Raw genomic sequence first — 27,090 nt, 5'->3', positions numbered from 1 at the left:
TCATGCTTCTTCCCCCGGAGGGCCACATGTTCCACCTCCATCCATGAGTCTAGCTGTGCCCGCCGCCATACGCCATATTCGCCGGGTGCAATGCAGTGCATGAAGAGTTATTCGCTCACGTACCTTTTAATGTCCGAAAGTACTCGCCGGATGGCCGGCAGCAAAGAAGTCGTGTACTGCCTGCCACACGACAAGAGTCAACACGCTCAGACGGTGAACTTGGCCTTCGCCCTGCTGCTGCCCGTGTGCGCGGAATCAGCGTGCCCGCTGAACTCCACCGTCTCCCCGGCCGGCATATTCAGCACGTCCTTGAAATTCTTCCCAATCTTCTCCAGCCTCTTGCGCGGCTCCTCCTTGTCCGCCGCGGCATCGGCATTCTTCCCCTTGAGCGGCTGGCCGGCGGTGCGCGTCCACAGGCCCACGCGCCAGAAGGCTTTGCGGATGTTGACGACGACGCCCATGACTTCGTTGTCGTTCTCGTCTTCCAGCATCTCGCCGATGGCGGCCAGCATGATGTTCAGCCAGGTCTCGTCGTTCGCCTTGCTGCCTTTGAAGGTGTAGTGCCAGCGGCCGCCGTGCTTGTTCTGCGGGTCTTCCCACTCCGGGCGCACGCCTTGCTTGAAGAGGTGGTAGTCGGACTTTTGCGCGAGTTCGGAGGCGGGGGTGATGTTGTTCTGTGGGGAGAGTGTTACGGTCAGTCTTCGTTGAACGAGTGAGGGATTGTGATCAACTCACGTAGATACCCCAGAATTCCTCCACACTGTCAAAGCTGATGACCTCTTTCAGCAGCTCATTCCAGTCCTGCTTCCCGCTGGGCGGCTTGGTGAACCACAGTGTCCAGGTGTGCTGCAGCTGGTGCTTGACGTTGAAATTGGCCGGGTCGTCGAAGACGGTGACCACCTTCTCGCTGTCGGTGGAGGGCTTGTCGCTTCCGTTGGTGACGTCTGTCATGGCGCCGTTGGGAGAGACGGGGATGGTGTCGAGGGGAACGGGCTCAGAGGCTGCTGGAACGGGAGTCGGTCCGTTGGAGGCTACTTCGGCCATGATTGAATGTGGGAGAGGGGTGGTGAGTGGGTATGTGGACAGGGGAGAGCGAAAGGTGAAGGATGAGCTTGGCGGGCCCGATTGAATGAGTCGAGGGAACGAAGAGTGGTGATGTGGAGGTTTGGGGCAAAGAAGGAAATGGACGGCGATAAATTTGTGTTGCAGCGCTTGCGCTCCAGATTTTGAGTTGCGCAGGCAATGCAGGGTTGGTCGCGCCTTCCTCTGACGTGGTCACACTTCACTGTTTATTTATCACAGTCACATAGCAGGGGCCAGCGCTCACCGGCCGATGAATGAACGCGCTCAGCTTCACCTGCAGCGTTTTCCTCCAAAATGCATGTCTCCACGAGAACGAGGTGAGGAATCACGCACGTGACATTGAAAGCTGACTAATCATGCTGTCGCTCAACATCGCCGGATGCGGACTTGACATTCCACCTACTTCACCAGCCAGAGCGCGATACACCACGACAACGTGATTGTCATCGCTACCGACTGCCTTACCTGTTTCTCGGAACTCGAGATTAAGCGCTGCGAGCCATCGGTTGTTTTGGCTTCTTACACACAGTCCGGCTTGAAGGGGTCTTTCAGAGTGTCTACCCATCGGATCCAGACCATCGGCATCTGGCATTGTCGCACATTCCAGCGCTTGCCCTTGACAAAGAACCCATTGTTGCATACACTCCGGGGTCGTCGCGTCGCATCGAGCTGCCTCTGCCAGGCCATATCCATCATCCGCTCCGCATGCGGAAGGTAATGATGACATGGGGTCTGGGATCTAGATCGCATGAAGAGGTAAGGTCAAAAGACGGTCTCCTCTCTTCCTCTCTTCCTCAGTCATCTCTTCACCGTCTTCACACTCATCCACTCCCCCAACTCCTGAACGTCGATCATGTGCAACCTTCAGGTCGGCCAGCAAGCGCCCTCTTTCACCTGTACGGCAGTGGTGGATGGGCATCTGAAACGTATGTACTGCTTGCGCTGCACAACTGCCATGCCTCCCTAACCCATCGCCCCACAGATGTCACCATCTCCGCGTATGCTGAAGCGAACCATTGGACTCTTCTCATGTTCTTCCCCAAGGCATGGTCTCCCGTGTGCCCCACCGAAGTCAAAGCCTTTTCTGCACGCCTCGAAGAGTTCCTCTACAACCGTGCATGCGCTGTGCTTTTCGTCAGTACCGATAGCGCAGACTGTTTGCGGGCGTGGAGCGATACAAGCGAGGCAAATGGCGGACTGGGCGGGGTGCACATGCCTCTGATCAGCGATTGCAACCATGTCATAAGTCGCGCATACGGCACTTTGATCGAGGGATCCGGCCTCACTCAACGCGCGCTGTTCGTCATCGACCCCAAGGGCACGATTCGCGCCATCAGCTCCATCGACCCTTACGTGGCTCGAAATGTCGACGATGTCATCCGCCTCCTCGACGCCCTGATCTTCAAAGACGAGAACGGCGAGGCCTGCCCAGCTGGCTGGCAGAAAGGCGATGAAGGCCTCGATATATCCAAAGATCGGGTCGAGGGACCTTTGTCCGTCGAGCTGAAGAAGACCTGGACGGACTGGGCTCGGCCGAAGCTCACGCGCGCCTTTTCCGGCACCAGCCAGCGAAGCAACTCCTCCATTCCCATGCCTTTGGCAATCGCGCCCAGCACTCCCAGTGCCCGTTCTTGCGTCAGTTACAATGGTCAATCAACGCCGCCGACTGAACGCATGGCTGGAGTTTCGTCCTCCTTCCAAGCGCCGTCAACCGGTCAGCTGTCTCCATTGCTCAGCACCCCGTTGCTCAACGTGCAGGGAGCGGACTACTTTAGCGCCACAAATGCCTCTAACAGTCGAATGGGAACGCAGCTGGAGGAGGCAATCCTGCAGCAAAGGATGGAGAACATCAATGCCACGCTGCAGAACTATCGGCGGAGTCAGGAGTTTGGGACGACGGCTACAACGGCTTGAGGCGGGGAAAGCTGCAACGAGGCATATGAGGTGATTAATGTACGGTCTTGATACTGTTTGGCTAGTATAGCGTTTTATTTAGTCGATTTGTATTTCATTATCCTCACTCATCGGCGAGCAGCATGTTGGTGCAGTCAAGAATCGCCGCAGCTGATTGGCCCAATTGCCCGCTTGGCACCAAATATCTCCCTTTTCAGACATTCAAAGACACATCCTGCAACAACCACAATAACACACCCAAGTCATGGCAAATCCACGGTAAACCCAATCCCGACGCACTTCCGAAACAATGTCCTTGACAACCGCCTTCTTCTCCCGCCCATCCCTGCTCTTCGGAGCCGCCATCCTCCTCCGCCTCGCCCTCCTATTCTACGGCCGATGGCAAGACGCCAACAGCCCAATGAAATACACCGACATCGACTACCTCGTCTTCACCGACGCCTCGCGCTTCATCAGCCAGGGCCAATCGCCCTACGACCGCGCAACCTACCGCTACACGCCCCTACTCGCCTGGCTTCTCTACCCAACCACACTCACGCACTCCGCCCTCGCCATCCCGGCGAGCGTATGGTTTGATTTCGGAAAGGTGCTCTTCGCCGCTGGCGACATTGTAACGGGGTGGTTGATTTTGCGCCTTTTGGTCGAGAAGCAGGGCATGGGCGTGGAGCGCGCGGGCAAGTTTACGAGTTTGTGGTTGTTGAATCCCATGGTTGCGAATATTAGTACGCGCGGCAGTTCGGAGGGGTTGTTGGCTGTGATTGTTGTGGCGATTTTGTGGGCGGTTTTGCTGGGGCGGTTGAGGTTGGCGGGGGTGTTGTTGGGGTTGGGGGTGCATTTTAAGATTTATCCTTTTATTTATGCGGCGAGTGTGTGGTGGTGGTTGGGGGATGGGGCAAAGAGGGTTCGGATTGGAAAGAAGGGGTTGGTGGAGTGGGTTGGCGCGGTTCTGACGAAGGAGAGGAGGGCGTTGGCGCTGGACAGTTTGGTGACGTTTATGGTGTTGAACAGTGTCATGTTCTACTTGTGAGTATAAACTGCTCGATCGTCGAATGAGTGCTGACGGGAATCTGCAGCTACGGCGTGCCCTTCTTCGAGCACAGCTACAGATACCATCTGACCCGCATCGACCACCGACACAACTTTTCCGTCTACAACACCGTCCTCTACCTCAACAGCGCCAAGGCGGCCAACTCGGGATTCCAGATCGAATCGCTCGCCTTCATCCCGCAGATGTTCTTGTCCGTCTTGGTGCTCCCCTACTTCCTGGCCAAGAAAGACCTGGCGAGTACCATGCTGGCCCAAACGTTTGCCTTTGTGACGTTCAACAAGGTCTGCACGAGCCAGTACTTTCTGTGGTACATGGTCTTCCTGCCGTTCTACCTTCCCTCGTCCTCCCTACTTCGCAAGCCCCGGCTCGGCGTTTTCGCTCTCGTGCTGTGGAGTCTCGGCCAAGCGATCTGGTTGCAGCAAGGATACCAGCTGGAGTTCCTTGGAAGGTCCACGTTCGTGCCCGGGTTATGGCTGGCGAGCATCTTCTTTTTCGCCGTCAATTGCTGGATCCTCGGAATCATCGTGAGCGATGTAGCGTCGCTTCCAAGTCCGCCAGCTGGCAAGAAGATAGAATGAGATCCCATGCCTGCCAGACCTTTCAACTTCCAACGGCCTTGACGCATCCCATCGCCGCTCCTGCAGCGACTCCACCAAGCATCATCATCTGCACTCCACTCTTGAAGCAGACCCAGCGATCACACTCTCCAATCAGCGCCGTCTTCGCCCACCCGAATAAGAACAGCGCCAGCCCCATCACCACCACACTGGTGAAGAACGCGTTCCTCATATCCGTGCAAAACAGATACGGCACAAGCGGAATCAACCCACCCAGCAGATACCCCATCGAGATCGTAAAACCAGACACATACGCCCTCGACATGACGCCCACCTCTCCACTCCCCCCTTCCTGCGCCCCAGCCGCATCACCCATCAAATGGTAAAAGCGCATCAAAAACTCCACCATGCGCTCCGGGTCCGCAGCCAAAGTCGTAGTCATGCAAGCAAGCGTCTGCTCCGAAAAATCGTAGTTGGCAAACGCCTCGCGCACCATCCCGCTCGCCCGCTCGCCATCCGTCTGCACGATTGACCGCGTTTCGCAGAGTGCGGCGTGGTAGGCTTCCGTCTCGCTTTTCGCGCCCAGGTACCCGCCGAGCCCCATGCTGATGCCCCCAGCAATGAGCTCCGCGAGCCCGCCGTAGATGACTACATGCGTGTCGCCGAGCGCGGAGAGGCCGGCTGTCAGGGCGAATGGGACAGTCAAGCCGTCTGAAAGGCCGATAGTGGCGTCGCTGATTGTGCGCGGGTTGATGCGGAAAGCCGACTTTTTGCTTGCCGCCGTGCTGCTGTCTTTGGGGGGCAACGAGGGCGACGCGGACGCCGCTTTCTCTTTGTAGTCGCCGTCGTCGTCGGAGGAGAGCGAGAGATCCGTTGACCCGCGCTCGCAGTCGACGGGACTGCGTGTTGCGACGGCATTGTACCCCGCGTGCCTGCTTTGCGGGAACACGAGGGTTTTGAGGAGGAGTAAGGCCATGCTGGCCGGTGGTTAGCTGCGGTGGAGAGCGTGGTGATGTGCTACGCCATTGATGGAGGAGGAGGAGATGAGCCACTTGGGGAGACAAGTAGCATGAGAGACGTCAGGTTTTTTTCCTGCGAACAGCAGCTACGCTACGATTAATGCTACCTTTTTTTGACTCGTCCATGCGCTGCAGTAGTTTGATCAGAGGTTGGCTGGATGTCGGCACCGGCGATTACCCACGTGCGTCGTTTCATTGGCTGCGGGGTTTAATAACCCTGCCTTTCCCACGCTTTTGGGGGAGTTTGTCTTGATTAAGCTTTGCCAATCACGGCTTCCATTGCTTCAGGCTTTTGACATTTGACGTGGATTTAACGGACGTCCTTTGCATCGAAATCGCTATCGCTTGATTTGATGACAGGGCGAAAACAAAGCTGACGTCTCTATATCTGTCTGACGTCCTTCCCCTTCCCCTCTGGCCTTTCGCACTCCCACTCATCCCTCAGCACCGCGTAAAGCGTGTCGGTAAGCAGGATGAACAAGCCCAGATTCCACACGAGCGTGATGGCGTAGAAGAAATTGGCGTTGCCCGACCCAGCGTAGATCCAGAGGTGATGGAAAGCGGGGCCGAGTAGGGTGCAGTAGAGCAGGGCGGCGAGGGCGGGAAAGGTGTAGCGATGGGCGGTCGAGACTATTGCATTCAACGTCAGTAAAGAGCGAAGACGCAAGGGGAAGTGGCCGCTGCGACGTACGTTCAAACACATGTCCGACGCAGCACAGTAGACTGCCCGCCCCTCCGACTGCGCCAATATGAGCGTAAGGCTCCAAGACGCAGCAAATGCCCCACATCAGCACCACGCTCGCCAACGGCTGTTTGCGCAGGCGTAGACTGAGGGGAATGCTGTAGGAGAACATGTGCAACCAGAAGACGCCGAGGAAGAAGTTGCGGAAAGGCTCGAACATTTCGGTGAAGAAGTACCACCACAGCCCCGTGTTTGGCGTGAGGTCTGGGAGTTGCAGAGGGGTGAGGTAGACGGACGGGATAAAGGTCCAGCTGGGGAGCAGGAGTCTTGACAGGGCGAGGAGAAGGGCCGTGGTAGATGCGTAGGTGGTGAGCATCGAAAAAGCGAATTGCAGGGCGCTGGGGAAACGGTGCTGGTCGATCGTGACATTTGCTTTCGAGGTCGTGGGTTTGGCGTTTTGGGAAGAAGAGCTGATTCGTTGCAGGCAAACGCGATCATAGCACAGAACCCCTATCGGCGGCAGGAGGAAGGCGGGGTGAAGACTGATGTAGCTGGCGACGGCGAGCGCAAAGGCAGACGTAGCCATTCTCGCCTGACAAGCGTGGCTGATGCTGAGAAGAACGAAGAAGGTTGTGAAGATTGTCGTTGGTCGGCCTAGACAAGTCAAAAGGGTGTAGGGGTTGAAGAGGTAGCTGTCGAAGCAATCAGTCTCTTGGTAGTGCAGAAGGCTGAACAGGTGGTGCTTACATCGCTACAACGGAGATAGACCGCCATGTCCGCTGTCTTCGGGGAGAAGTATATGATGTTGACTGCGTTGCTGCGCCGGAATCGGCGATTTGACAAAGGAGTTCGGCGGAGAACAAGTCTAGTGCGGTGTAGAGAAGGACACTGATGAGCCGTCCGATCGACTCTTGGGGTGAGGGGAGGAGGGAGAAGAGCGGCAGAAAGAGTGGAGCCTGTGTGTGTCAATAACAATCCTTCTCTGTCCGTTTGGGGGGGACGACTGAAGTACCTGGTGAAAGATGCCGCCATCGTAGGGGTCGAGGCCGTGGTCGTAAAGAAACAAGCCCTCTTGTACTGTATGCAGTCCTCAGCCATTGTACTTCCCACTTTGCGCATATAGCGTCCTTGTAAGCGGGACCGATGAAAAGACGTACGCCTCTTGAAACTGTTCACCGCGGTGGAGATCTCAACTCGACTCGTGAGGAGGTCGGGGAGGGCAGGCCAGGCAATGGCGAGGAGGATCCGAATCACCGCCGCAGATGTGAAGAGCAGAGTCTTTGGATGGTCATTGTAGACCCGAGTGAGTGCCTCCATCTTCCCGGGCTCATCATCGTCGTAACATGGTTGATGTCGTCGTTTCTTCTCCTAAGCAGCGGACAGCTGGATGGTTTGGACGAGGTGTCTTCGCGAAACGCGCGCTGCATTGTGGCCAATGCACGCTTACCTAATCAACCCTTCTTATCGATAAGAGTCTGGTCTGGTTCCAAAAATTATTCCGCTTTTTGCATCGCATCCAGGACAAGGTGTAGATCTCCGTCGCTCGCGTGTATTTCACTCACTCCTCATTCAAGATGGGCAGGATCAAGAAGAAGGGTAAGACAATACCATCCCAGAGGAGATGACCCACACCGTAGCTGACATTCCCATAGGCACCTCGGGCGCCACCAACAACTACCTCACCCGCTCCCAAGCCGTGCGCAAACTCCAACTGCCTCTGGGCGACTTCCGCCGCCTGTGCATCTTCAAGGGCGTCTACCCCCGCGATCCCTCTTCTCGCTCTAAGAAGCGCATCTCCAAGTCCGCCACTCCTTCCACCACCTTCTACTATGCAAAAGACATCCAATACCTGCTCCATGAGCCACTGCTCGCCCAGCTGCGCGAGAAGAAGGCGCTGGAGAAGAAGATTGCCAAAGCTCTAGGCAGAGGTGATCTCACCGATGCTTCAAGATGGGAGCGTGAGCACATGCCGCGCATGCGTCTGGATCATATCGTAAAGGAGCGGTATCCTACTTTCGTGGACGCCCTGCGCGATCTGGACGATGCCCTGTCGATGCTCTATCTTTTTGCCTCCATCCCGAGTACCCCCGACGTTCCACCGAGCCTCATTGCGCGCTGCCACCGCCTCACCCTGGAGTGGGAGCACTACCTCATTCGCTCCAACACCCTCCGCAAATCTTTCCTTTCCATCAAGGGCATATATTACCAGGCCACCATTCAAGGCCAGGACATCCTATGGCTCGTACCCTACAAGTTCGTCATGGGTGCTGGACGGACTGGGGATGCCGGCGGTGATTTGGTGGACTGGAGGATTATGAGGACCTTTGTCGAGTTCTACACCACTTTGCTTGGGTTTGTGAACTTCAGACTCTTCACCGCTGCGGGTGTTGTCTACCCTCCGAAATTTGATGTCGAGGCGGGCGAAAAGGGTGCGGAACTCGGTGCTGTCAAACTAGAAGGAAGAGATGCAAGCGAGCAGGAGAGAATCGAGAGTAGGGAGGATGTCGAAGGAAATGAGAGAGCGCAAGCCGAAGCCGATCGGCTGCTCTCGCTCCCCGCCGATGAACCTTCCGATGAACAGTCCGATGCACCCAATGGCGACTTGACCACCACAGAAGACGCACCTACGCAGACACTGGACGAATTCCAGTCCGTCGACCCTCAGGCCGATACACTCCTCCAACCCTCCCCGACCGCAGACGCATCGGTAGCAAGCCACCTCTTCGAACCCTTCACCTTCTTCCTCTCCCGCGAGACTCCACGCCACCCCATCGAATTCCTACTCAAAGCCTTCGGCTGCAAGCGCGTAGGCTGGGACACTACGCTGGGCAGCGATCCAGGCTCCTACTGCTCCGAAGACGACGCGAGAATCACGCATCAAATCGTGGATCGGCCTGATCTGCCTCTGCCTTCGCCACCAGCAACGGACGACGATGAGGAAGCAGGGGCGTGGGAGGCGCGGAAGAAGCTTCTCGAACGCGTGCCCGGTCGGATCTATGTGCAGCCGCAGTGGGTGTGGGATTGCGTGAATGCGGGTGTACTGCAGAGACCCGACTTGTATGCGCCGGGTGCTACGCTGCCGCCGCATTTGAGTCCATGGGTGAAGGTCAAGCGGGGAGAGTATGATCCTACGGTCCCGCTTGCGGAGCAGAACGGTGCAGAGGTCATTGAGGACGATGACGAGGAGATTGAAGAGGGCAGCGAAGGAGAAGAAGTCGACGGAGTAAGAGGGGATGAAGAGGCGAGGGAATTGGAGGAAGAGCTCGTAGATGACGAGGAAGAAGAGGCGGACGACGGAGGCATGGACATCGAACTGGCCGGATCTGACGACGACGAAGAAAACGAGGCTCCCACCAAACAAGCCCCCGACGACTGGGCCGGTTTCTCAGGCGACGAAGAAGACGCCGACGTCGACGACTCCGCCCGCCAAACCCAGCTCGAACTGGAAGCCGAAGCCCTCGGCCGCAACGCGGATGAGATTGCTGCAGCGAGCAAGTCGAGCACATCGACCGAGGCCAAGAGGGCGGCTCGCTCGCGCGCCGAGCGCGAGAAGCAGGAGGAGGTGGAGAGGCGGAAGGGCATGATGTCGCGCAAGAAGCGCAAGATTTTCGAAAAGATGGAGTTTTCGAATGCACGGCGGGATGAGAAGGCGGAGGGCCTGCGGGCGAAGAAGAGGCGGATTGAGAAGGCTGCTTCGTCGGGGGCGAAGTAGTCATGAGTGAGTGACTGAACTGGGACGTGGTTTTGGCGTAGCTATCTTTCCAAAACAGTCGAAAAAGTCAAGGAGCATCTACCTTCCACACCACCAATTTCTGATCAAACCCCCCACTAACCAACCACTCTTCCTCTCCAACCATCCCCGCCCACAAACACCGCACCTTACTCCCCTCCTCATGCCCCCCGTCCTCCCCCTTCAACATCGCCACCACCTTTCCCGTCCCCGCCTCCACCCCTCTAACAACCCCATCATCCCCATTAACCCACACGCCGCTTCCATCCGGCCGCCACGCAATCGCAGGCGTAGAATACGGCGTCTGCGGCGCCAGCGTGTTCGCGTGGATCAAGATCGCCGCAGACTCTTTATCCGCGATCGCGAGCGCGGCGCGCGCTTGCGAGGCTTGCGTTAGGGGCGCGGCGATTGTGGGTGTTGTCAAGGGGGGGACGAGAAGGCGGATTATGAGCAGTTTCATGTGGGGGAGGGAGTTGGTGCCTGCTGCTAGGAGGCTTGGGTCGTGTGGGTGCAGGGCTAGGGAGGTGGGGGTGAAGGCTATCCAGGCGTTGGAGTGCGGGGCGAGGTTTTGGGTTCCGAGGAGGCGGGGGCTTTCGTTGGTGGTGGTTGTAGTGCCGGTTGTGTAGTAGTACAGGTGGTTGGAGTCTGTGCGGGAGAGGAGGAGGAGGGGTTCAGAGGGGTTGTCCGGGTGGGGGAGGAAGAGGAGGGATTCGGGTTTCGATTGCAGGGGGATGGTGGTGTGGGGTTCAGGGAGGGAGGTGAGGGGTGAGGTGTCGTTGGGGAGGACGTAGATGTTGATCTTGTTGTCCCAACCTGCTGTTGCGATGAGTGTTGGGGTGCCGGGTGTAGGGCTGGGATACACGGCCACTTTGACGACGTATTTGCTGTGGTCGCGGCGGGAGGCTAGGATGTCGCCTGAGAGGTTGCTCGCTACTAGTTGGCCGGACATGGAGGTTGTGAGGAGGGTGTGCTTATTGAGGACTGCGCAGGAAAGGATGGGAGAGTCCTGGACGGCGGGGAGAGAGGCGCGGAGCGAGCACGCGGGGACATCGAGGATGTGTAGTCGACGGTCCGCGGATGTGACGAGGAGAAGTGGCTGTGGAGTGCTGGGAGTCCGTCAGTCAAGTGTCCATCGGCCTGGCCGCTGTGTTTGAATCCTACCCAGCCTCGTCGAAGAGCTCCACACTCGTGCTCAGAAGATTCGACTTGGAAGGCAAAGTCGTCACCGCCATCGCTTTAGACGGAGCTTCACACACATCAGTCAACGAACACAACCCTCCACCAAGGAAACCCACTCACCAGGCCTTGCCCACCCCTTCCCCTCCCCATCCTCACTCCCCAACTTCTCATACCTTACACTAACATCAAACGTCTTCTTCTCCTCCAGCAGTGTCTCTAGCGTCAAATCGCCCTTGCCCACATCGCCTGCAGAGGCGGGCAGACCGGCTTCGTTGATGAAGGCATCGTATGACTGTTGTTTTGGTTTGACTTTTAGCACACTGGGATTAGTTGGGTGTTGCTGGGATGGGGTGATGGTGCTTACGTTGGTGTAGTGGTTTGATTTGAGGAAGCGGGCTACTATCAGGGCGGAGGAGTCTGCTGGTGGCATTTTGGGGGCATTGATTATGGATCGTTGGTGTAAGATGGGGAAGATTGCAATGCTCTAAGGCTGCTCTACTCTTGTGCTGACATGGAGTGTAGTACATGAGAGGCAAAGCCTGGCCAATCAATGAATGCCTTCTTTATAGCAAGGCAGCGCCCGCGAAGCGCATTACCTAAGCGGCAGCTACTCCACACCTGCCCCGTCGTCCTCAACTCTCTGGCCTTTCGTCCATGCATTGAATAGCACATTCACTTTGAGATACGTCCTGTCTCGCCACTTGTGGTGTCTTCAAGGCACAATGGGATGGTTCTGGGAAACCAAGCCTTCCCAAACGTCCCAGGGCGCAGGCAATGATGCATACCACGACCTCGATCCCAGTCTTCGAGACTTCCTCCACAAGCAAAACCCCACAGACCACGCTGGATCTCCGTCCAAGTCAGCGGCTCAGCCATCACCACCTCCGCCGTCCGCTCAATCAGAAACTACCTACCGCGCACGATTCGGCCTCGACGTCCCCGGCCTCAACCACGACAACCAAAACCCGACCCCCAAATCCGACCGTCCCTCCGTACCTCCCGAATCCCTCTACCCAGACGGCCGCTACGCAGATCTTTGGAAGACATATCGCTCGCAAGCCGAAATCGACACGGAATCGCGCAGTGACCAGGACAAGCTAGCGGGCGTGCTAGAAGCAGTGCGCGACCGCAAAGCAGCTATAGGGCGTGCGGCGGTGGAGAACTGCGTGGAATACCAGCTTCTCGAGCGGGATTGCTACCGGAATGGAAGCTGGATGGATCGCATGACGATGTGCAGGGCGCAGAACCGCGCATTCAACCGCTGCTATTCCATGCAGAGTCGCTTTTTGAAGGCGTTGGGGTATCTGAGCAGTCAGCACACGTCGGCGGCGGATGAGGAGCGGATACAGATGCACGCGGACAAGCTATACAACGAGATGTTACAGAAGGAGGAGATGATGGAGAAGGCGAAGGAAAGCGGTGGGGGAGAAGTGCCGACATTCGACGCGCTGATTCCGCCGGACGAAACAACAAAGGCGTTGGGCGAGCAGAGTGCGTGGGCGATTGCGAGGCGCAAAGCGCTGGAAGAGGGCGCGGCGACGCATTTGAGTGAATTCCCCGAGCCGAAGCAGAAGGAGGTGCGCGAGCGGTTGAAGAACTTGACCGAGGCGGAGCGGCAGGTGGAGCTGCAATTGATTGCGGCGGAGAGCAGGGCCATGCGCGAGTATTCCGACCAGATTGAGGAGGAGTTGAAGGCGCAACGAACAGCGCGGGAGCAGCGGCGGGCGCAAGGGAAGGAGTCGTTTGGCGACACGGTCAAGAGACTGTTGGGCTCGGGCAATTTGTAGGGGCGTGGTGCTGCGCCTTAGGATGAATCTACGAGGTCTCAGCGCTGTCTCTACTGCGCAGGACTTCTTTCGGCCATCTTGAGCAGTGTTGGTCATTCACTGATCATTCACACTTGGCCTGACACCGACGAGACTATCTCAGCATCAGAATCGATTGCGTCAGACTACGAGATCGATCTGCTCGATGCGAGGGTCGGATCAGAACCCGCTGCCTGCTGGCATTCCCTTTGGGACACCGCCGAGATGTTGTGTACGATGAGACGCCGGGCCGCTTGGCAATGATGAATGCCGTTTTGACGAAGGGGTAGGCAATGTAGCGCAGGATTGCAGATGCAACTACGATGGATGTATCGCAATTGATTCACCGGTCCTTGCAGAGCCAATGATACGCTCGATGTGTCAGTGAGACTGCCCTTTGGCATGTTGCCAAGATTTTTGCCCATTTTCAAACCCGAAGAGCGAGCTGAGGTTCGGTTATTCTTTTTATGCCTGGGTACGTACCTGTGTACCTTTTAACGTGCTCTAGATCCCGCCCGCCTGGGCAAAGTCAAAATCTGCCATGCCGAGCGAAACAGCGCGCGCCATATTCTGCTGCCTCCTCCGCCCCCTGCCCGCTTCGCTGCATGCACCAACCCATCGCTGCAAATCTACACCTGGAGCCCGGCCTGCGCTACTCGTACACTGTTAACGGCGGGATTCGATTAGGTCACGGTCTGTCGTATAATCCGGCACAGCCTCTGTGGGCCCGGCGGGGCCGTGAGCGCGGAGGCGTGCCCGACCTGCGTCCAGCGACAACCTAGAAGCCACCACCGGCTCCGTCTCCATCTGTGTGCTCGCCGACGACCTTCACGCGCTCTCTCCAACGTCGACATGGCCATCCTCAAGCGCAGCATGGCCGTCTTCCGGCGCAGGAGGGCCATCTTCCGGCGCAGACGGGCAGTCGAGCCCTCCAAGCCGGAACCTGAGGAGCCAGAGGCCAAACCACCAAAGGCCTCCATTCTATGCGAACGACCGTACGCCATTCCGTTGCTGGTCTCGCTGTGCGCACTCGTCATCTGGAACACCATCATGACCGTCCTCGCCGCCGTTGCCACTGCAGCTCTGCTCTCCATCTACTGGGATCAGTACACCCGGAGCGTCGGCGCCGATTACTACGGGTGAGTCGATCTGAGTGCGTGCGACTCGAGAAATCTACCACTAACATCGTCGCCAGCTCCGTCTCGGCCTTTTGGCTACTCATCCCCGTCGTCACACTCTCCATCTCCATTGTCGATCTGTACATGCGCTGGCGCAAAACCCTCACCCCTCTCCGCATGGTCGTTTCCGCCTCGTTCGGTCTCGTGATTTGGATCGTCGCTCTGGGCGTTTGGTTCCCCTGCACCGCGGCGAGGGACATCTTCTCCACGGCCTTGGGCCCGAGCAACGCTCCGTACTGCCCGTGGTATCTTTACCCGGGCTTTCAATTCCAACGCTCAGTCGTCTTGCCGTACGTTGGGATTGGGTGTGTGGTCCTGTAAGTCTCTTCCAACGTCCTCTTCTCCATCAGCACACAGCTAACGACCATCTCAGCTACGCGGCCCACCTAGTCCTCGGCCTCATCATGACCATCTTCCCCCGGCGAGAATCCGCGACCGGCGATCCCAAATTCGACGCAATCGAGGCAAACATCCGGCGCATGCGAATGACCTCGGACATCTTCACCACCGTCGACTGGCGCTCCGATTCCCTGCCTTCCACCATCCAAGGCTACGCCGTCTCGCCTCCGGCTACTGCGCGTGCGCCTCCCAGCTACCGCATGCATGTCCACAGCAATGACGACGTGCGCAGTCGGCCGTCGAGCTTCTACAGTAGCTCGCTGCTTTCGCATGGCGCGGATGGCGATCATAGTATGTATCCCTTGAGTCGGATATGTACGTGCCAGTGCCATCATCGTCCAAGCACGTTCGCGGATGATCGCCTGGATGTGGTAGAAGCGCAATCGACTACGAGCGGGAATGTCGCGCCTGACTTGACCGAGACTGTTGCGCCTGAGTCGAGCCAGACTGCCATCCATATCTCGAGCGAGACTATCGAGCCGGAAAGGAGCGAGACGCATCTACCCGGGACATGAGCAGGACGACAAGAGTCATGGAATTCATTATCATCAATGCGGAAGGGGCGGCGGCGAGACACTCCCAACGGTCTCATGCCCTACAAAGGCCTGCTACCGGACAGTCACTGCTCTCGGTTATATCAGCCAGACGGATGCAAAGCGGCCCACCATCAGCCGCATAGCACTGGTAGCCTGGGTTAGGTCGGACGCTGCGCCGGGGAGGTATTACACCTACCAGCTAGCAGTCTTCCGGCTGTGCGTGTCAGCACGGCACCCGGCGGCCATGCACACTATCTACCACGCTTCGTGGATATCTTGTACGAGCGATGTGGATGAAAATCGAGGGAAAGGCAACGGGAATGTACGATATGCAATTAGTTAGCAACACGTGACATTGAAAGACACGTGATCAAGAGCTCTCAGTCCCGTCGGCCAGGCATCGAGTGAACGAGGAGATACTCGAAGGAGAAGGGCCGCTACACCTCGCAAGGCATATAACACACGAGAGCACAACGATCGACACGTTTGGACATGGCAACTTGTTCGTCTACATTATCGCTACTAACCAGCATCCCATCATGAGCCCTGTAGGTCGCCGCCCATGCCGCCCAGCGTGACCATCTTGATGATTTGATACTCCGCGATGCCATACTTGCTTCCTTCCCGGCCGAAGCCCGACCATTTCACGCCACTGTCAGAGTGTCAGCATTCAATCACAGTCGTCATGACAAGGTGGGTCCCGTCGACTTACCCAAATGGCGCCGCAACATCCGAGATGAGGCCAGTGTTGACACCCACCATGCCCACCTCCAACGCCTCCGCCACGCGATAGCATCGCTGGATGTCTTTGCTGAAGAAGTAGCCGGCAAGACCTACCTCGGCATTGTTCGCATGCTTGACCACCTCCGCCTCGCTCTCAAACGAAAACAGCCCCGCCACTGGCCCAAAAGTCTCCTCGCTCGCCAGCTGCATATCGGGCTTCATATCGCGGATCACGGTAGGCTGGAAGAAGTTGGCCCCCAGATCCGGCATGGCCTCGCCGCCTGTCAGCACCTTGCCTCCCTGCTTGACCGCATCCGCCACGTGCGCCTTGACCTTGCTGACGGCACGATCGTGGATCAGAGGACCGTGTGTCACGCCCTCTTGATCGCCCGGCCCGACTTTGAACTGCTTCACCTTCTCCGTGAAGGCCTTGGCGAAGTCGTCGTAGATGCCTGACTGCACGTAGAGGCGGTTCGCGCACACGCACGTCTGCCCGGAGGCGCGGAACTTGGAGGCGATGGCGCCCGCCACGGCGGCGTCGAGGTCGGCGTCGTTGAAGACGATGAAGGGCGCGTTACCGCCGAGTTCGAAGGAGAGTTTCTTCAGCGAGTCCGAGGACTGCTTCATGAGGAGTTTGCCGACTCCCGTGGAGCCGGTGAAGGAGACTTTCTTGACGATGTCGGAGGATGTGAGTGCGCTGCCTACTTCGGCGGTGTTCTTGAGCGATGACACGATGTTCACCACGCCCGGGGGGATGCCTGCGCGGTGTGCGAGCTCTGCCAGAGCGGCTGCGGTGAAGGGCGTTTCGCCCGGGGATTTGGCCACGACGGTGCAGCCTGCGGCAAGAGCAGGGCCGATTTTGCGGGTGATCATAGCGGCTGGGAAGTTCTGTTCGTCCGTCAGTCGTCGTACATTCCCGAGTATCATCCCGATCTGCGGTGTCTCACCCAAGGTGTGATAAGCCCACACACGCCCACCGGCTGCTTAATGGTAAACACGCGATTCCCCGCCGTCGAAGCAGGAATCGTATCCCCGCCCGCCCGCGGCGCCTCCTCACTAAACCACTCGAAGAAGTTGGCCGCATATACCACCTCGCCCATCGCATCGCCCTTGGCCTTGCCATTCTCCCACATAATCAGCGTCGCCAGATCCTCCTGGTTCTCCATCATCAGCTGAAACCACTTGTGCAACATGCGCGCCCGCTGTCTGCCGGGAAGCTGGCGGAACGCCGGCAACGCCGCGGCCGCAGCATCAATCGCCGTCTGCGTATCCTCTTTGCTCATCTCCGGCATCGTGCCGATGACGGTGCCCGTCGCGGGGTCCTCGACTTCGAACGTTTTGCCGGACTTGGCGTCGACCCAGGCGCCGTTGATGTAGCATTGTTGCTTGAACAGCGAGGGGTCTTTGAGCGTGTGGGCGTGCCGGCGGGCGGTAGGCGTGGACATGATTCGTAGGTGGTTGGTGGGTTGGATTTGGGAGCGGAGGGCGGGGCGAGCGGCGTGGGGAGAGAGGACGGTGAGGAGGGCGCGCTTCATTGTGGCGAGGGCGGGGTGGTGCGGTCTTTATAGTGGGATGGGAAGAAAGAGTCGACGCATGGGGGGTTCGATTTGCTGCGGGACGCGAAGCTCGACGAGGATGACGTTCCCAATGGTCAAGATGGCTGTGGCTCCTGCCGCATTAGGTAATGCCATGCGCCACAACATGGATGCCCAGCTATTATTTCTCTGCGGTATTACCTCTATTCTTCACGAGAAAAACGGCAATGCACTCAGAAAGCGACGGAGCAGCCTCCGCCTCATCCACTGCTCAAGGCATCAGGCTACACGCATCCTCGCCCACAAGAGGAGTGCAAATCCCCCCTCCATCACGTGGCGATGTGTCGCGGTACATCTCCATCGAGACAAGCGGATGACCAAAGATCGTCGTCACCATCATGCAATAATCCAGCCAAATCGCCATGGATCTTCAGCAAAGCTCTGCAAATGAAATACTTCGTCAGGCTGATGCTAAAAACGAACACACTGACGTGAGGCGGGAGCTGAGTCGCGCTTAGCTGGTGGTCGGATAGGCAGTCGCTTCTTTGATCCGGTGTGCGAATACCCGATGGGCGGATTTAATCAGGTCGGACAGAGATTACATTGCTCCGGCATAACTCAGCCACGACGTGGTTCTCACATCTAACATCCACTAGACGACGGGCTGTTCGTTGAACTGTTGCGTAGAAGCCAGAGGGCAAAGGCGAGCCGCGGCGCGGAGGAAAGGGTCAAGGCTGGGCAGCCGTGCCGGAGGTAACGCGGCAAAAAGGCAACGTTATGTCCAGTCCAGTGGAATCCCGGCCGCGAAAACAACATCTCCAATCCTTTGCTGCAAGCCACCTCATTCCGGCCTCATCAACTCGACCACATCAGCACAGCCTACGCCGACCAAAACCATCGGCCTTCTGCGTCGCCGCTGACTACTTGGGCAAAACACATAAATTAAAAGTCTTGCCCCGACTGCAGATCTCCGAGCTACACCATCCATCTCGCTTTCTCCCCGTCTTTGATTTCATCGCAAGAATCCAATATCAATCGCCCTTCATCATGTCGGTGCCGTACATGCTCTTCTCCTGGGTGCCCAAGTTCTTCTACTCGCAATTCTTCATCACGCCCCCCAAACCAACGCAAGACTGCACGGGCAAGACCATTATCGTCACAGGTGCAAATGTAAGGCGTCACGTCTGGAGACGCACTCTGGCACCAACACACACTAATTGACGACAACAGGTCGGCCTCGGGAAAGAAGCGGCACGACACTTCGTACGCCTGAATGCGGAAAAGGTCATCCTCGCCTGCCGCAGTATCGAAAAAGGCGAGGCTGCGAAGAAAGACATCGAGGGCAGCGCCAAACGGCCCGGCGTCGTGGAAGTCTGGCCGCTGGATTTGGGGAGCTACGAGAGTGTCAAGCAGTTCGCCGAGCGGGCGAGGACGCTGAAGAGGCTCGACGGCGTGGTGGAGAATGCGGGCATGTTGACGGACAAGTTTGCGCTGCTGGAGGGGAATGAGAGTACTAGTGCGTGCCGTTGCGTTCAGACATCCTTCTGGGGTTACGAGCTGATGATTCTGCAGTCACGGTCAATGTCGTGTCGACCTTCTTGCTTGCACTTTTGCTACTCCCCAAGCTACGGGAGGTGGCAGGGGAGTTCAACACCGCTCCAACCATTGCCGTCGTGAGCTCAGAGCTGCATATGGTCACCACCGTGAGTCGGCTTGGACGTGCGTTGCAGGAGACCTGCTGATCCGTCGCCAGTTCCCCGAACGCAAGGCACCCTCTATCTTCGCCGCGCTGAACAACGAGAAAGAAGCACGAATGAGCGATCGGTACAACTTGTCCAAACTGCTGGAGGTGTTTGCATGCCGAGAGATAGCGCGTCGACTATCTGAGAATCGAATCCCAGTCACGATCAACGCGCTCAGTACGTGTCTTACCGTCACCCTCCCCATTTGGCAAACCTGAGTGCTGACCTATCACAACTCAACAGACCCCGGCTTCTGCCACAGCGAGCTCACGCGAGAGAACAACAACATCGGCGTGCGGGTGTTCAAGCGGCTCATTGCCAGGACGACAGAAGTGGGAGGCAGGACGTTGGTGCATGCTGGTCTCGGCGGCAAAGAGACGAGCGGCCGATACCTCAACAACTGCCAGGTGACGCCTGCCGCTCCTCTTGTTGAAGGGCGCGAGGGCCCGGCGGTGCAGGAGAAGGTGTGGAAAGAGCTTGCGGCGAAGCTCGAGGAGATTCAGCCTGGCATTCTCAAGGCGCTTGAGCGGCGGGCTTGAGCAGGTCAGCAGCCGGTGTTGTTCTTCGCGATACGATTGACTCTTCATAGACTGGTGTTACGCTTAAATTGATCAAGATGACAGACCCCGAGCAGTGTCCCGCGTATAGTGGATTGACAGATACCCCGTGCAAAAGTCCGAGTCAGACATTGTCAAGAGCATTCGAGCGTGCGATTCATGCAACGCCGCGAACCCGAGTCAAGCATCGAATTTAGCCATGCCTCTAGCCTTGCAGAAAGGCGGGAAGAAAATATGACGAACCGACCCAACGCAGGCACGCTACGGTATGTAGTGCAGAAGCATGGAATAATCTCCGACTGGCGTGGTGTAGGGGGTGACATCGGCGCGCCAAAGTGTCGTTGCAGTTACATGGGGGCGGCGCAATCGTCATCTCACACTACCCGTCAGGGACGGAATAGGGCCCGCAGCATGGATGAGGTGATTTTGAATGCTGGGGCGCGCAGCGCCCTGACCCACCATGCAAGGCTGATGACGATTACATGCGTGTCGTAAAGCGGGAGGGGGATGAGGGTGTGAAAGCGCGTGATGGTGAGACGGGATGCGGCCGCGCCTTGGCACGGGGCCGCACGGCAGGGCACAGATGGGAGGCCTTGGAGGGAGAATGGCAAAGCACAGTAGCGTGGGACGCCTGGCGTTTGCGGCAAATGTTGTCTCGCGGGTGGGCACGAACTGTGACGAAAGGCGCGCGCTTGCGTTTTTCCCGCGCTCCTGGCGCATGATGCGCGCTTCTTTTCCCATGGCCCCTGCCGCAGCCCTTTTTTTTTTTTTTTGACAAATCACGTCGACCAATGCCGGAGCGGACGGGAAAAGATTGGGCGTCCGCCCAGCAGACACGCCCGCAACCAGGGGTGGAGCCGGTGCATGTGGGAGAGGGGGCAAAGTTTGGGGCGTTGAAGGTGACATGCATTAGCTCCAGCCCCCAAACACGTGGTTCCTTTTCTTCTGCCGTGCGTGCGTGCGTGCGTGCGTGTAGGGCAAAGCGAAGGAAGCACGGGGCGAGGGGGGTGGGCTTCATGCTTTGCGCGCTGCGTGGGACAGACGCGCGACTAACAAAGGTAGTCTCGCGTGCCAATCTGCACCCCAGCAGATGGTGCTCTGCAGGCTGCAAAGCATAGGCGGGCGCACGGGGTGTGATGGGTTGGAGGAGTCGGCAGACGGGGTGCAGTACGTACTGTAGGAAGAGGATGCAGAAGCACCGAGCACGAGCATCGGGGCCCGGCATCCGGACGCCAACCCGGCAGCATCGCGTGATGCTGCCGACGGCATTTTTCCCTCCGAACCCCCTTCGAGGAAGGAACGGGGCAGCCCGCCCATCCTTCGCCCGACGCCACGCCCACGTTTGGGTGGGTTTTTTTGCGTCGCGGTGAAACGCATCACGTCACTTTCAATTTCGACTCCGCGGCCCCTAGGAATTATAGTGTATGCACTCAACGACATGCCACCGGGGCGGCAGTCCCTGTGCCGCCCGAGGTGGAGATTCACTCGACTGCACTTGATTGGGTTCCTCAGGGTGCATGTGCATTGACGCGGCCGCCCGGTTCACAGCGGGGGCGTGTATGTTCTGCATGTATAGTGTGGTGAAGCCTCGTCAGAGACTGAACGGTCTGCGCACTGGACCAATGCATACATTGTTAGGTGCCAGAGACATGCCATTGCCTGTGAATGTGTGTTCAATAACGCGGGCTGTGACTGCCTGAAATTGTACAACCATCGAAGAGACCCGCCGTATCGCTAAACATTGCCTGACCTGTCAGCCTGATAAGAGGAAAGTGCACGGGTTAGTGAGGGTTAGCGGCACGTCGTTTGATCGGCACACGAACTGCCCCTGCAACGAGCCCCCGGCGGATGATGGACGGACGGGGATGCATATGCAGTGCAGAGCGCATGATGCACGGCGCAACGGCATCCGGCTAGCGTCTCCGGCCTGGGTTGATGGTTGACGATGAACACACCAGCAAATTCCCGCGCTTGCAGCCAATAGAAAAATTGCAAGTTTCGTTACGCAGGGTTGGGGGAATGTAGCCGACCGCGCCCTCGGATTCGCACGCCAGCGATCAGTTGGTCCAACGCGCATATCGCTTGGGGCCGATGAGGAGTTGCTGGGTCCGGATGGAGCACGACGGGGCCCGAGGTAATGGCGAAACGGCCGACTACCACCCTCTTGGATGCATATGCTCATCATCCGTCTCGACTCGGGACACGTTTGGGGTGGAGTGGAAAGTGGGGACTCATGACAATTGAGATCTGGCGCGGCTGGGCGTGACGGGCGTGAGATGAAGTGCATTTGCCAACACGAGCCAGGTTGGCCGGAGTAGGGAGGGACCCGGAGGTGGCGGCCCAATGTCGCGCACCAGCATGGCGCCGAGGCGTGGTTGGATGGATGGATAGATAGATGGACGGGGAGGAGGGTGTGCCTGACACACCACGATTATCCCATCATCGCCATCGTCAGTCGCCGAGGCCAAGACCGACTCCCGGTCGGTAAAAGTGATGAGTGTGCGGCTTGCGCAAGCAATAATGGAGCAACACCGGCGTCGATCCCTCCTCGCTGACTCGTGTGACCTGTGATTCGGGAGTGTGATGGCAGTGTGATGATGATCCCTTTAATAAGCTTGCCCCCTCTCCCCTGCCCCGGACCTCTGGCGTGTCGATCTCCCAAGAAACAAAGAGCCTTGCGGGGCTTTTTGTGCCCTTCGCCGCATCCTTCTCCCTCTGCAAGATCTGCACAGCTGGCAAGCCGTGTGAGAATCACGTACTCAAGCGTGCCGGGTGCACCGTCCGGCAGGTGGCAAGGCCGAGTGACATGACAGGATTGATCGAGCGGCGCACACACCGTGCATGGCCCCGATCTTGCGGGTGGTTTTGTGCAAAACGCCCAGACGTCCGTGGGGTTGATGCTGATCATCACGTTCCCGGCGGGCCACGTCGTACATTAGCGCATCCCGGCCACCCGTTCGAATTAAACTACTGTACCCAATATCCAAACTCTGGTTTCCCGCCCAATCGCCCCGGCAAACCGCGATATGCTTGATGATTCCATCGCCTCGGGCCCCATTTCTTGATTCGCCGGAGCGGAATGATGCCGATGGATGGATGGATAGTCACAGCCGCCGGACGAGTTTGACGCAAGCCACCGTCCTCGCCGACCAGCGCATCACACCTACGGCGTGCTTGTCCCTGCCATGCCACCACGGGTGGCAAAGGCAAAGGGGGTGGGCTTGGAGGGGAGGGGGAAGGGCAGGAGATGATCCGCTGCCCAAGACGCATGCGATACGTGCCGAGTACACGCATGTACCCTTCGCCGCTGGCCTAAAACCACCCGCCCACTGCACGGCATCGGCAGTCGCCCGAGTGTCGGGATGGACCCCGGTGGCGCCATGCTGCCCAGAGCCCGGCGTACGCACTCGTCGTGGCCATCATACGCGTTGGCAACCCTGCCGGTGATGCAGCAGCTACAGTACCTCCCCCAGTCCTGCTGCCCTCCACGCATCTCTGCCTGCCTCGGGGTCGGAACGTCTCTCGACCCATTCCGCTGCTGCCCGGAGGCGACAATGGCGTGGTCGGGTAATCTCCCTCGACTCTCTTATTCAAGCCGTCGGGGCTAGTCATGCAAACAGAGTTCCAACCCACATCGGCGCCCGGGATGCTACTAGCAACGAGGGCAGGAGAGGCTTGCGCAGGAGAGAGTTTGCGCCCCCCGTTGTCTTATCCGCGCCCGCGGTGGGCCTCTGCCTTTGCCTGCTTGCCGCGGGCCGGCAAAAGGGCCTGCAAGCACTCGGCGCTAGCGGTAGCCTGCGCGTCTGCACACTCCGCCCTTGACAGCAGGCGCTGGCGGAAGCTTGTGCGGAGAACGTCACGGCATCGCAGCAAGCCACCCACTCCCGCCTGGGGCCTCGCCCGCCCTCACCATGATGCACTGCGCCGCACTAGTTCGCGCAGGCCCCTGGTCCGCTCCTCGGCCAGCAGATCTCTGCTGGCCTACGATCCATCCATCGTTCCCGCTCGGCCCTGCCCTGCTGCCAGACCACTCATCAGTCATCACACCGCCGCCGCCGCGCTCCCCGTCGCCTCATTTCATTCCCAGTATATCACTGGGGCACGTCCGGCGCCTCTCGCGACTGCCCTTCAACCAGTCCCCGTTGCTCCAGCCTCTCCTCTCCCGCTTACAGGCCAGGGTGCAGCTCTTGCCATTCCCTCGTCAGCCTTATTTCCACCCAATCGCCTCCGAACGCCTCATTCTTCCCCTTCATTCATTGCGTCGTCGTCGAGCATTTGGTCCCACGGCCCACGACTGCACGGATGATGCTCGTGTTGTGACGCAACTCGGATCTGCACCACGGCATTCCGCCGATCCGTTGGCACAACCACCTGGCCACCCTCGACAATATTAACCCTCAGCACCTCGGACGTGCCGCTTGTTACATGGTTGTCACTGCTTTCATTTGGGACCGTCTTTGCGTCCCACCTCGTCCGTCATCGTGGCTGCCCCCGACGTCCATCCTTCTCTCGACGCCAGTCGCTACGGCAGACCTCACATCTACGACCGCATTCCCTCTCCCCCTCGCTTTGTGCCCATCAAACTCAACTTCCGTCCATGGTCCGAGTCTCCCGCCGACCTAGAGGGGCATCGGAGGGAAAATTACATGTCAGCGCGGCCGTCGCACCAGGATGCGTCGGCAAACCAATCTGGTGATGAAAAGACGGGCGCGCCGTCATGCTCGTCAACCGTCGCACCGTCTTCGCAGCTGTCGCCTTCGTCTGATGCGCGGCAACTGCGCCTCACCCACGACCGTTCTCTCGACCTCCCCCAACTCCCGCCACCTTCCAGCATAGCAGGAGGAAGCCTGTCGGCACCTCGGACGCGCATCGCCGGAGTCTCGTCCATCCTCAATCCCGCTCCCGAGGACGACTCACCATCCAGTCGAGTTCGCAAGGCTTTCCACTTGGACTCGTCCGACCTTTCCTCGCACGCGATCCCCGCGGTCTCCTTGGCGCAACGAACGGCCTCCGCTTACGATGCTCGGCCGCAGTCTCCCACGGTGCAATATGATGCGCAGCTTGAACGACAGCCCAGACGAATCCTCACACCCCGCTCGCCTTCGTTGCATCGTGCTGCCAGCCTAGGCCAGCTCAGCTCCACGAGCGGGAGCATCAGCGTGCATGGCAATGCCTACCCATCCTCGCCGCGTGGGCGAGCGTATTATGTGGAACCGGGAACCTCGAACGCCCCACCCCTACCGACTCAAACAACGACAGCGAGATCGGCACACGGCTTCGCAGCTCCCGCGTCACATCCCGACGCGGCTCGTATGGCTACTGCGTCGGTCGTCCACCCGCGACAGCCCTCTTCTAGCGCAAGCCCGACTACATCATACTCGTCGCATACCGGGCAGGCGTCTCCGGCTTCTCGATACGAATCTACCGGCCTCACGACCCTCTCTGGTCCGTACACCACCAACGGTGAAATCCAGATTGGAGGCGCGAGGACAGCCAGTGCTTTCGAGCAGCACCACCCCGCTAGCATTCCTATCTCGTCGTCCGGCGCTCAGAGTGTCTATCAGATGATGACGCTGGAAACTTCGTCGGGAACGGTACAGCTCCCGGTAGACGTGCAGGCCGCGTCAAGAGTCGCAGACGAAAAGCGGCGGAGAAATGCAGGCGCCAGCGCGCGCTTTCGACAAAGGCGCAAGGAGAAGGAGAGAGAAGCGGCGACAACGATCGCGGCACTGCAGCAGGATGTGAAGGAGTTGAGCGAGCAGGTGACCTTCTACCGGGGCGAGCGAACTTATTTTGCGCAAGTCCTGAGCCAGATGCCGGGCGGAGAGCGCCACTTGTCCCGCCCGCCGTCTCCCCGACATCATCACCGTAGACACCACGCGATGCCACCGCATCCGCCCAGCGACTCGGAGGGCTATGGCTACACTTCTATGCCCGATCACGAAGCGCGAAGTCCGAACGAAGGCCGCAATGTCAGGCGACGCACGTCTGCTTACTCTCTGCCGCCGCCGCCGCCGCCTCCTCCTCAGCAACAGCCACCATCTATGCCACCACCGCCGCCGCAAGCCGTTTTCCACGGCCAGCCGGGGCGTGGAACGGCGCAGTCCATGAGTACAGGCCCGCTGCCGTCCCCTCTGACTTTGGAGCCTCTACCGCCGCCACCTTCTCATTTCGCGCCTTCGAGCTTTGCACAGCAGCAGCAGCAGCAACAGGGACCGCCGGGACCTCCACCGCCAGTGATGCAGGCCTACCCTCAACCTGGTCCCTTCAATCCATACGCGCCCGACAGGCGAACATCCGGCGCTCCTGGTCCCAAGCGGGAGGGCTGACGAGATGAGTGCCTTGCGCTCCACAGAAACATCCAGTCCTACAACAAGAATCACGGCCACTTGGACTACCCAAATCTAACGGCCGGACAGAACGACAACGACAGCATAAGCATCAGCGTTCCCCCCCACCGACCGAACCCTTCATCCGTCGACGCGTCTCAGCGCGCGCTCCACCTCCTCCTGCATTCATTCTTTCCTTTACATTGTACTACTAGCATCTTCCCACCTTTTGCCAGCGATTGTTCCACTAAAGATACCCAATCCAGCGAGGCTCATTCCTGCTTCTTTGCTTTTGTGTTGCGCGCGTTTTTGCTTGCGTCTTTTGCCGCGCCGGCGGACGGGGGGTGTTGCTTGGTTTGCTGTGGAGCGTTTGCATTGCTTTGGAGTGGGTTTTGCGAGGGGAGGGGGCGAGGCGGGTTGGAAGAGGGAAGACTCGAGGATTGTATGGTTAGGGAGGACTAGGTGAGGATACCGGGCGAAGCGAGAATCAAGACAGAGATGCCTGTCGCGACCGTTGTACTCGCAAGACGGAGGTGGAATTGTAATTGTAGACTTCAAGCCTGTAACAAGAGACTCTCTCGACCGACCCAATGCCCACCTACTTATGATTTCTGCGCTCGACAATGCCCATCCACCATCTCACCAGCTACCCAAGTGGCCATTAGCTCCACCCGTGTGTCTCACTCGCTCCCTTTTCCCATGGCTGCATTCGGTCTTGACTCGTTGCCGCAATCATCAAAGTCTGCCCGGGCATACATTAATCAACCAATCGCTCCTAACTGAAGGCCTAACCAACTGATCCGACGCCGACCTGACAACCCCCCCGGAAAGCACGGAAACGTGCCGCACGTCGTAAAGTCCCACCGGCGTAGAGAGAGACAGAGAGACCCCAGTCTCTCGCATCCTCTAGCCGCGCGAAAGACACCACGCAGCGCGGCAGGGGGGGGAGAGCAAGCCAGGCCCGGCCAGGGCAAGGCAAGACGTCTTTTTACGAGCCGTGAAACGCCGTGCATATTGCATACTGCAAAGACGGCCGCTTGCCCGGCCTTGTGCGTCCGATGATCTGCATCGCCG

At 58.5% G+C, this 27,090-nt stretch overlaps 13 protein-coding genes across 13 annotated transcripts; 8 read left to right on the top strand and 5 right to left on the bottom strand.

Annotated features, from left to right (window-relative positions):
• Positions 1-206: 206 nt before the first annotated feature.
• Positions 207-1,044, bottom strand: BDY17DRAFT_309259 (translation initiation factor eIF 4e-like domain-containing protein; the record flags this gene model as incomplete). The annotated part of the gene is made up of 2 exons (XM_033735311.1): positions 207-674; positions 736-1,044. The coding sequence occupies 2 exons, from the start codon at positions 1,042-1,044 to the stop codon at positions 207-209; spliced, it is 777 nt and encodes a 258-aa protein (XP_033590467.1).
• Positions 1,045-1,497: 453 nt separating this feature from the next.
• Positions 1,498-3,100, top strand: BDY17DRAFT_294611 (thioredoxin-like protein). Its single transcript, XM_033733164.1, has 2 exons — positions 1,498-2,009; positions 2,066-3,100. The coding sequence occupies exons 1-2, from the start codon at positions 1,937-1,939 to the stop codon at positions 2,995-2,997; spliced, it is 1,005 nt and encodes a 334-aa protein (XP_033590466.1). The 5' UTR covers positions 1,498-1,936; the 3' UTR covers positions 2,998-3,100.
• A 186-nt stretch (positions 3,101-3,286) lies between these two features.
• On the top strand, positions 3,287-4,623 carry BDY17DRAFT_249390 (PIG-M-domain-containing protein; the record flags this gene model as incomplete). The annotated part of the gene is made up of 2 exons (XM_033730972.1): positions 3,287-4,020; positions 4,071-4,623. 2 exons carry the CDS (start codon positions 3,287-3,289, stop codon positions 4,621-4,623), a joined length of 1,287 nt encoding a protein of 428 aa, XP_033590465.1.
• Positions 4,624-4,645: 22 nt separating this feature from the next.
• On the bottom strand, positions 4,646-5,578 carry BDY17DRAFT_309256 (VIT family-domain-containing protein; the record flags this gene model as incomplete). Its single annotated transcript, XM_033735310.1, has 1 exon — positions 4,646-5,578. The coding sequence occupies one exon, from the start codon at positions 5,576-5,578 to the stop codon at positions 4,646-4,648; it is 933 nt and encodes a 310-aa protein (XP_033590464.1).
• Positions 5,579-5,749: 171 nt separating this feature from the next.
• BDY17DRAFT_294606 (GPI transamidase subunit PIG-U) lies at positions 5,750-7,691 on the bottom strand. Its single transcript, XM_033733163.1, has 5 exons — positions 7,461-7,691; positions 7,316-7,380; positions 7,051-7,259; positions 6,313-6,995; positions 5,750-6,251 (listed from the first exon to the last, which is right to left on the bottom strand). The coding sequence occupies exons 1-5, from the start codon at positions 7,618-7,620 to the stop codon at positions 6,004-6,006; spliced, it is 1,365 nt and encodes a 454-aa protein (XP_033590463.1). The 5' UTR covers positions 7,621-7,691; the 3' UTR covers positions 5,750-6,003.
• A 186-nt stretch (positions 7,692-7,877) lies between these two features.
• Positions 7,878-10,015, top strand: BDY17DRAFT_316054 (Pescadillo N-terminus-domain-containing protein; the record flags this gene model as incomplete). The annotated part of the gene is made up of 2 exons (XM_033735982.1): positions 7,878-7,899; positions 7,956-10,015. The coding sequence occupies 2 exons, from the start codon at positions 7,878-7,880 to the stop codon at positions 10,013-10,015; spliced, it is 2,082 nt and encodes a 693-aa protein (XP_033590462.1).
• A 67-nt stretch (positions 10,016-10,082) lies between these two features.
• BDY17DRAFT_248312 (WD40-repeat-containing domain protein) lies at positions 10,083-11,642 on the bottom strand (the record flags this gene model as incomplete). The annotated part of the gene is made up of 4 exons (XM_033730900.1): positions 10,083-11,139; positions 11,195-11,279; positions 11,333-11,504; positions 11,577-11,642. The coding sequence occupies 4 exons, from the start codon at positions 11,640-11,642 to the stop codon at positions 10,083-10,085; spliced, it is 1,380 nt and encodes a 459-aa protein (XP_033590461.1).
• Positions 11,643-11,723: 81 nt separating this feature from the next.
• BDY17DRAFT_322783 (uncharacterized protein) lies at positions 11,724-12,999 on the top strand (the record flags this gene model as incomplete). Its single annotated transcript, XM_033736879.1, has 2 exons — positions 11,724-11,733; positions 11,930-12,999. 2 exons carry the CDS (start codon positions 11,724-11,726, stop codon positions 12,997-12,999), a joined length of 1,080 nt encoding a protein of 359 aa, XP_033590460.1.
• Positions 13,000-13,869: 870 nt separating this feature from the next.
• Positions 13,870-15,109, top strand: BDY17DRAFT_309251 (uncharacterized protein; the record flags this gene model as incomplete). The annotated part of the gene is made up of 3 exons (XM_033735309.1): positions 13,870-14,156; positions 14,213-14,512; positions 14,569-15,109. 3 exons carry the CDS (start codon positions 13,870-13,872, stop codon positions 15,107-15,109), a joined length of 1,128 nt encoding a protein of 375 aa, XP_033590459.1.
• Positions 15,110-15,624: 515 nt separating this feature from the next.
• Positions 15,625-17,532, bottom strand: BDY17DRAFT_344737 (Aldehyde/histidinol dehydrogenase). Its single transcript, XM_033738064.1, has 3 exons — positions 16,801-17,532; positions 15,843-16,741; positions 15,625-15,782 (listed from the first exon to the last, which is right to left on the bottom strand). The coding sequence occupies exons 1-3, from the start codon at positions 17,386-17,388 to the stop codon at positions 15,668-15,670; spliced, it is 1,602 nt and encodes a 533-aa protein (XP_033590458.1). The 5' UTR covers positions 17,389-17,532; the 3' UTR covers positions 15,625-15,667.
• Positions 17,533-18,435: 903 nt separating this feature from the next.
• BDY17DRAFT_322780 (uncharacterized protein) lies at positions 18,436-19,669 on the top strand (the record flags this gene model as incomplete). The annotated part of the gene is made up of 5 exons (XM_033736878.1): positions 18,436-18,558; positions 18,619-18,904; positions 18,961-19,091; positions 19,142-19,307; positions 19,374-19,669. 5 exons carry the CDS (start codon positions 18,436-18,438, stop codon positions 19,667-19,669), a joined length of 1,002 nt encoding a protein of 333 aa, XP_033590457.1.
• Positions 19,670-23,216: 3,547 nt separating this feature from the next.
• Positions 23,217-24,163, top strand: BDY17DRAFT_117279 (uncharacterized protein). The gene has a single exon (XM_033729272.1). The coding sequence runs from the start codon at positions 23,298-23,300 to the stop codon at positions 23,991-23,993; it is 696 nt and encodes a 231-aa protein (XP_033590456.1). The 5' UTR covers positions 23,217-23,297; the 3' UTR covers positions 23,994-24,163.
• Positions 24,164-24,999: 836 nt separating this feature from the next.
• BDY17DRAFT_309248 (uncharacterized protein) lies at positions 25,000-26,016 on the top strand (the record flags this gene model as incomplete). Its single annotated transcript, XM_033735308.1, has 1 exon — positions 25,000-26,016. One exon carries the CDS (start codon positions 25,000-25,002, stop codon positions 26,014-26,016), a length of 1,017 nt encoding a protein of 338 aa, XP_033590455.1.
• Positions 26,017-27,090: the final 1,074 nt, after the last annotated feature.

Source organism: Neohortaea acidophila (assembly GCF_010093505.1).
Source record: "Neohortaea acidophila strain CBS 113389 unplaced genomic scaffold BDY17scaffold_4, whole genome shotgun sequence".
NCBI classification, from domain to species: Eukaryota; Fungi; Ascomycota; class Dothideomycetes; order Mycosphaerellales; family Teratosphaeriaceae; genus Neohortaea; species Neohortaea acidophila.
This window is presented reverse-complemented; position numbering and strand designations above follow the sequence as displayed.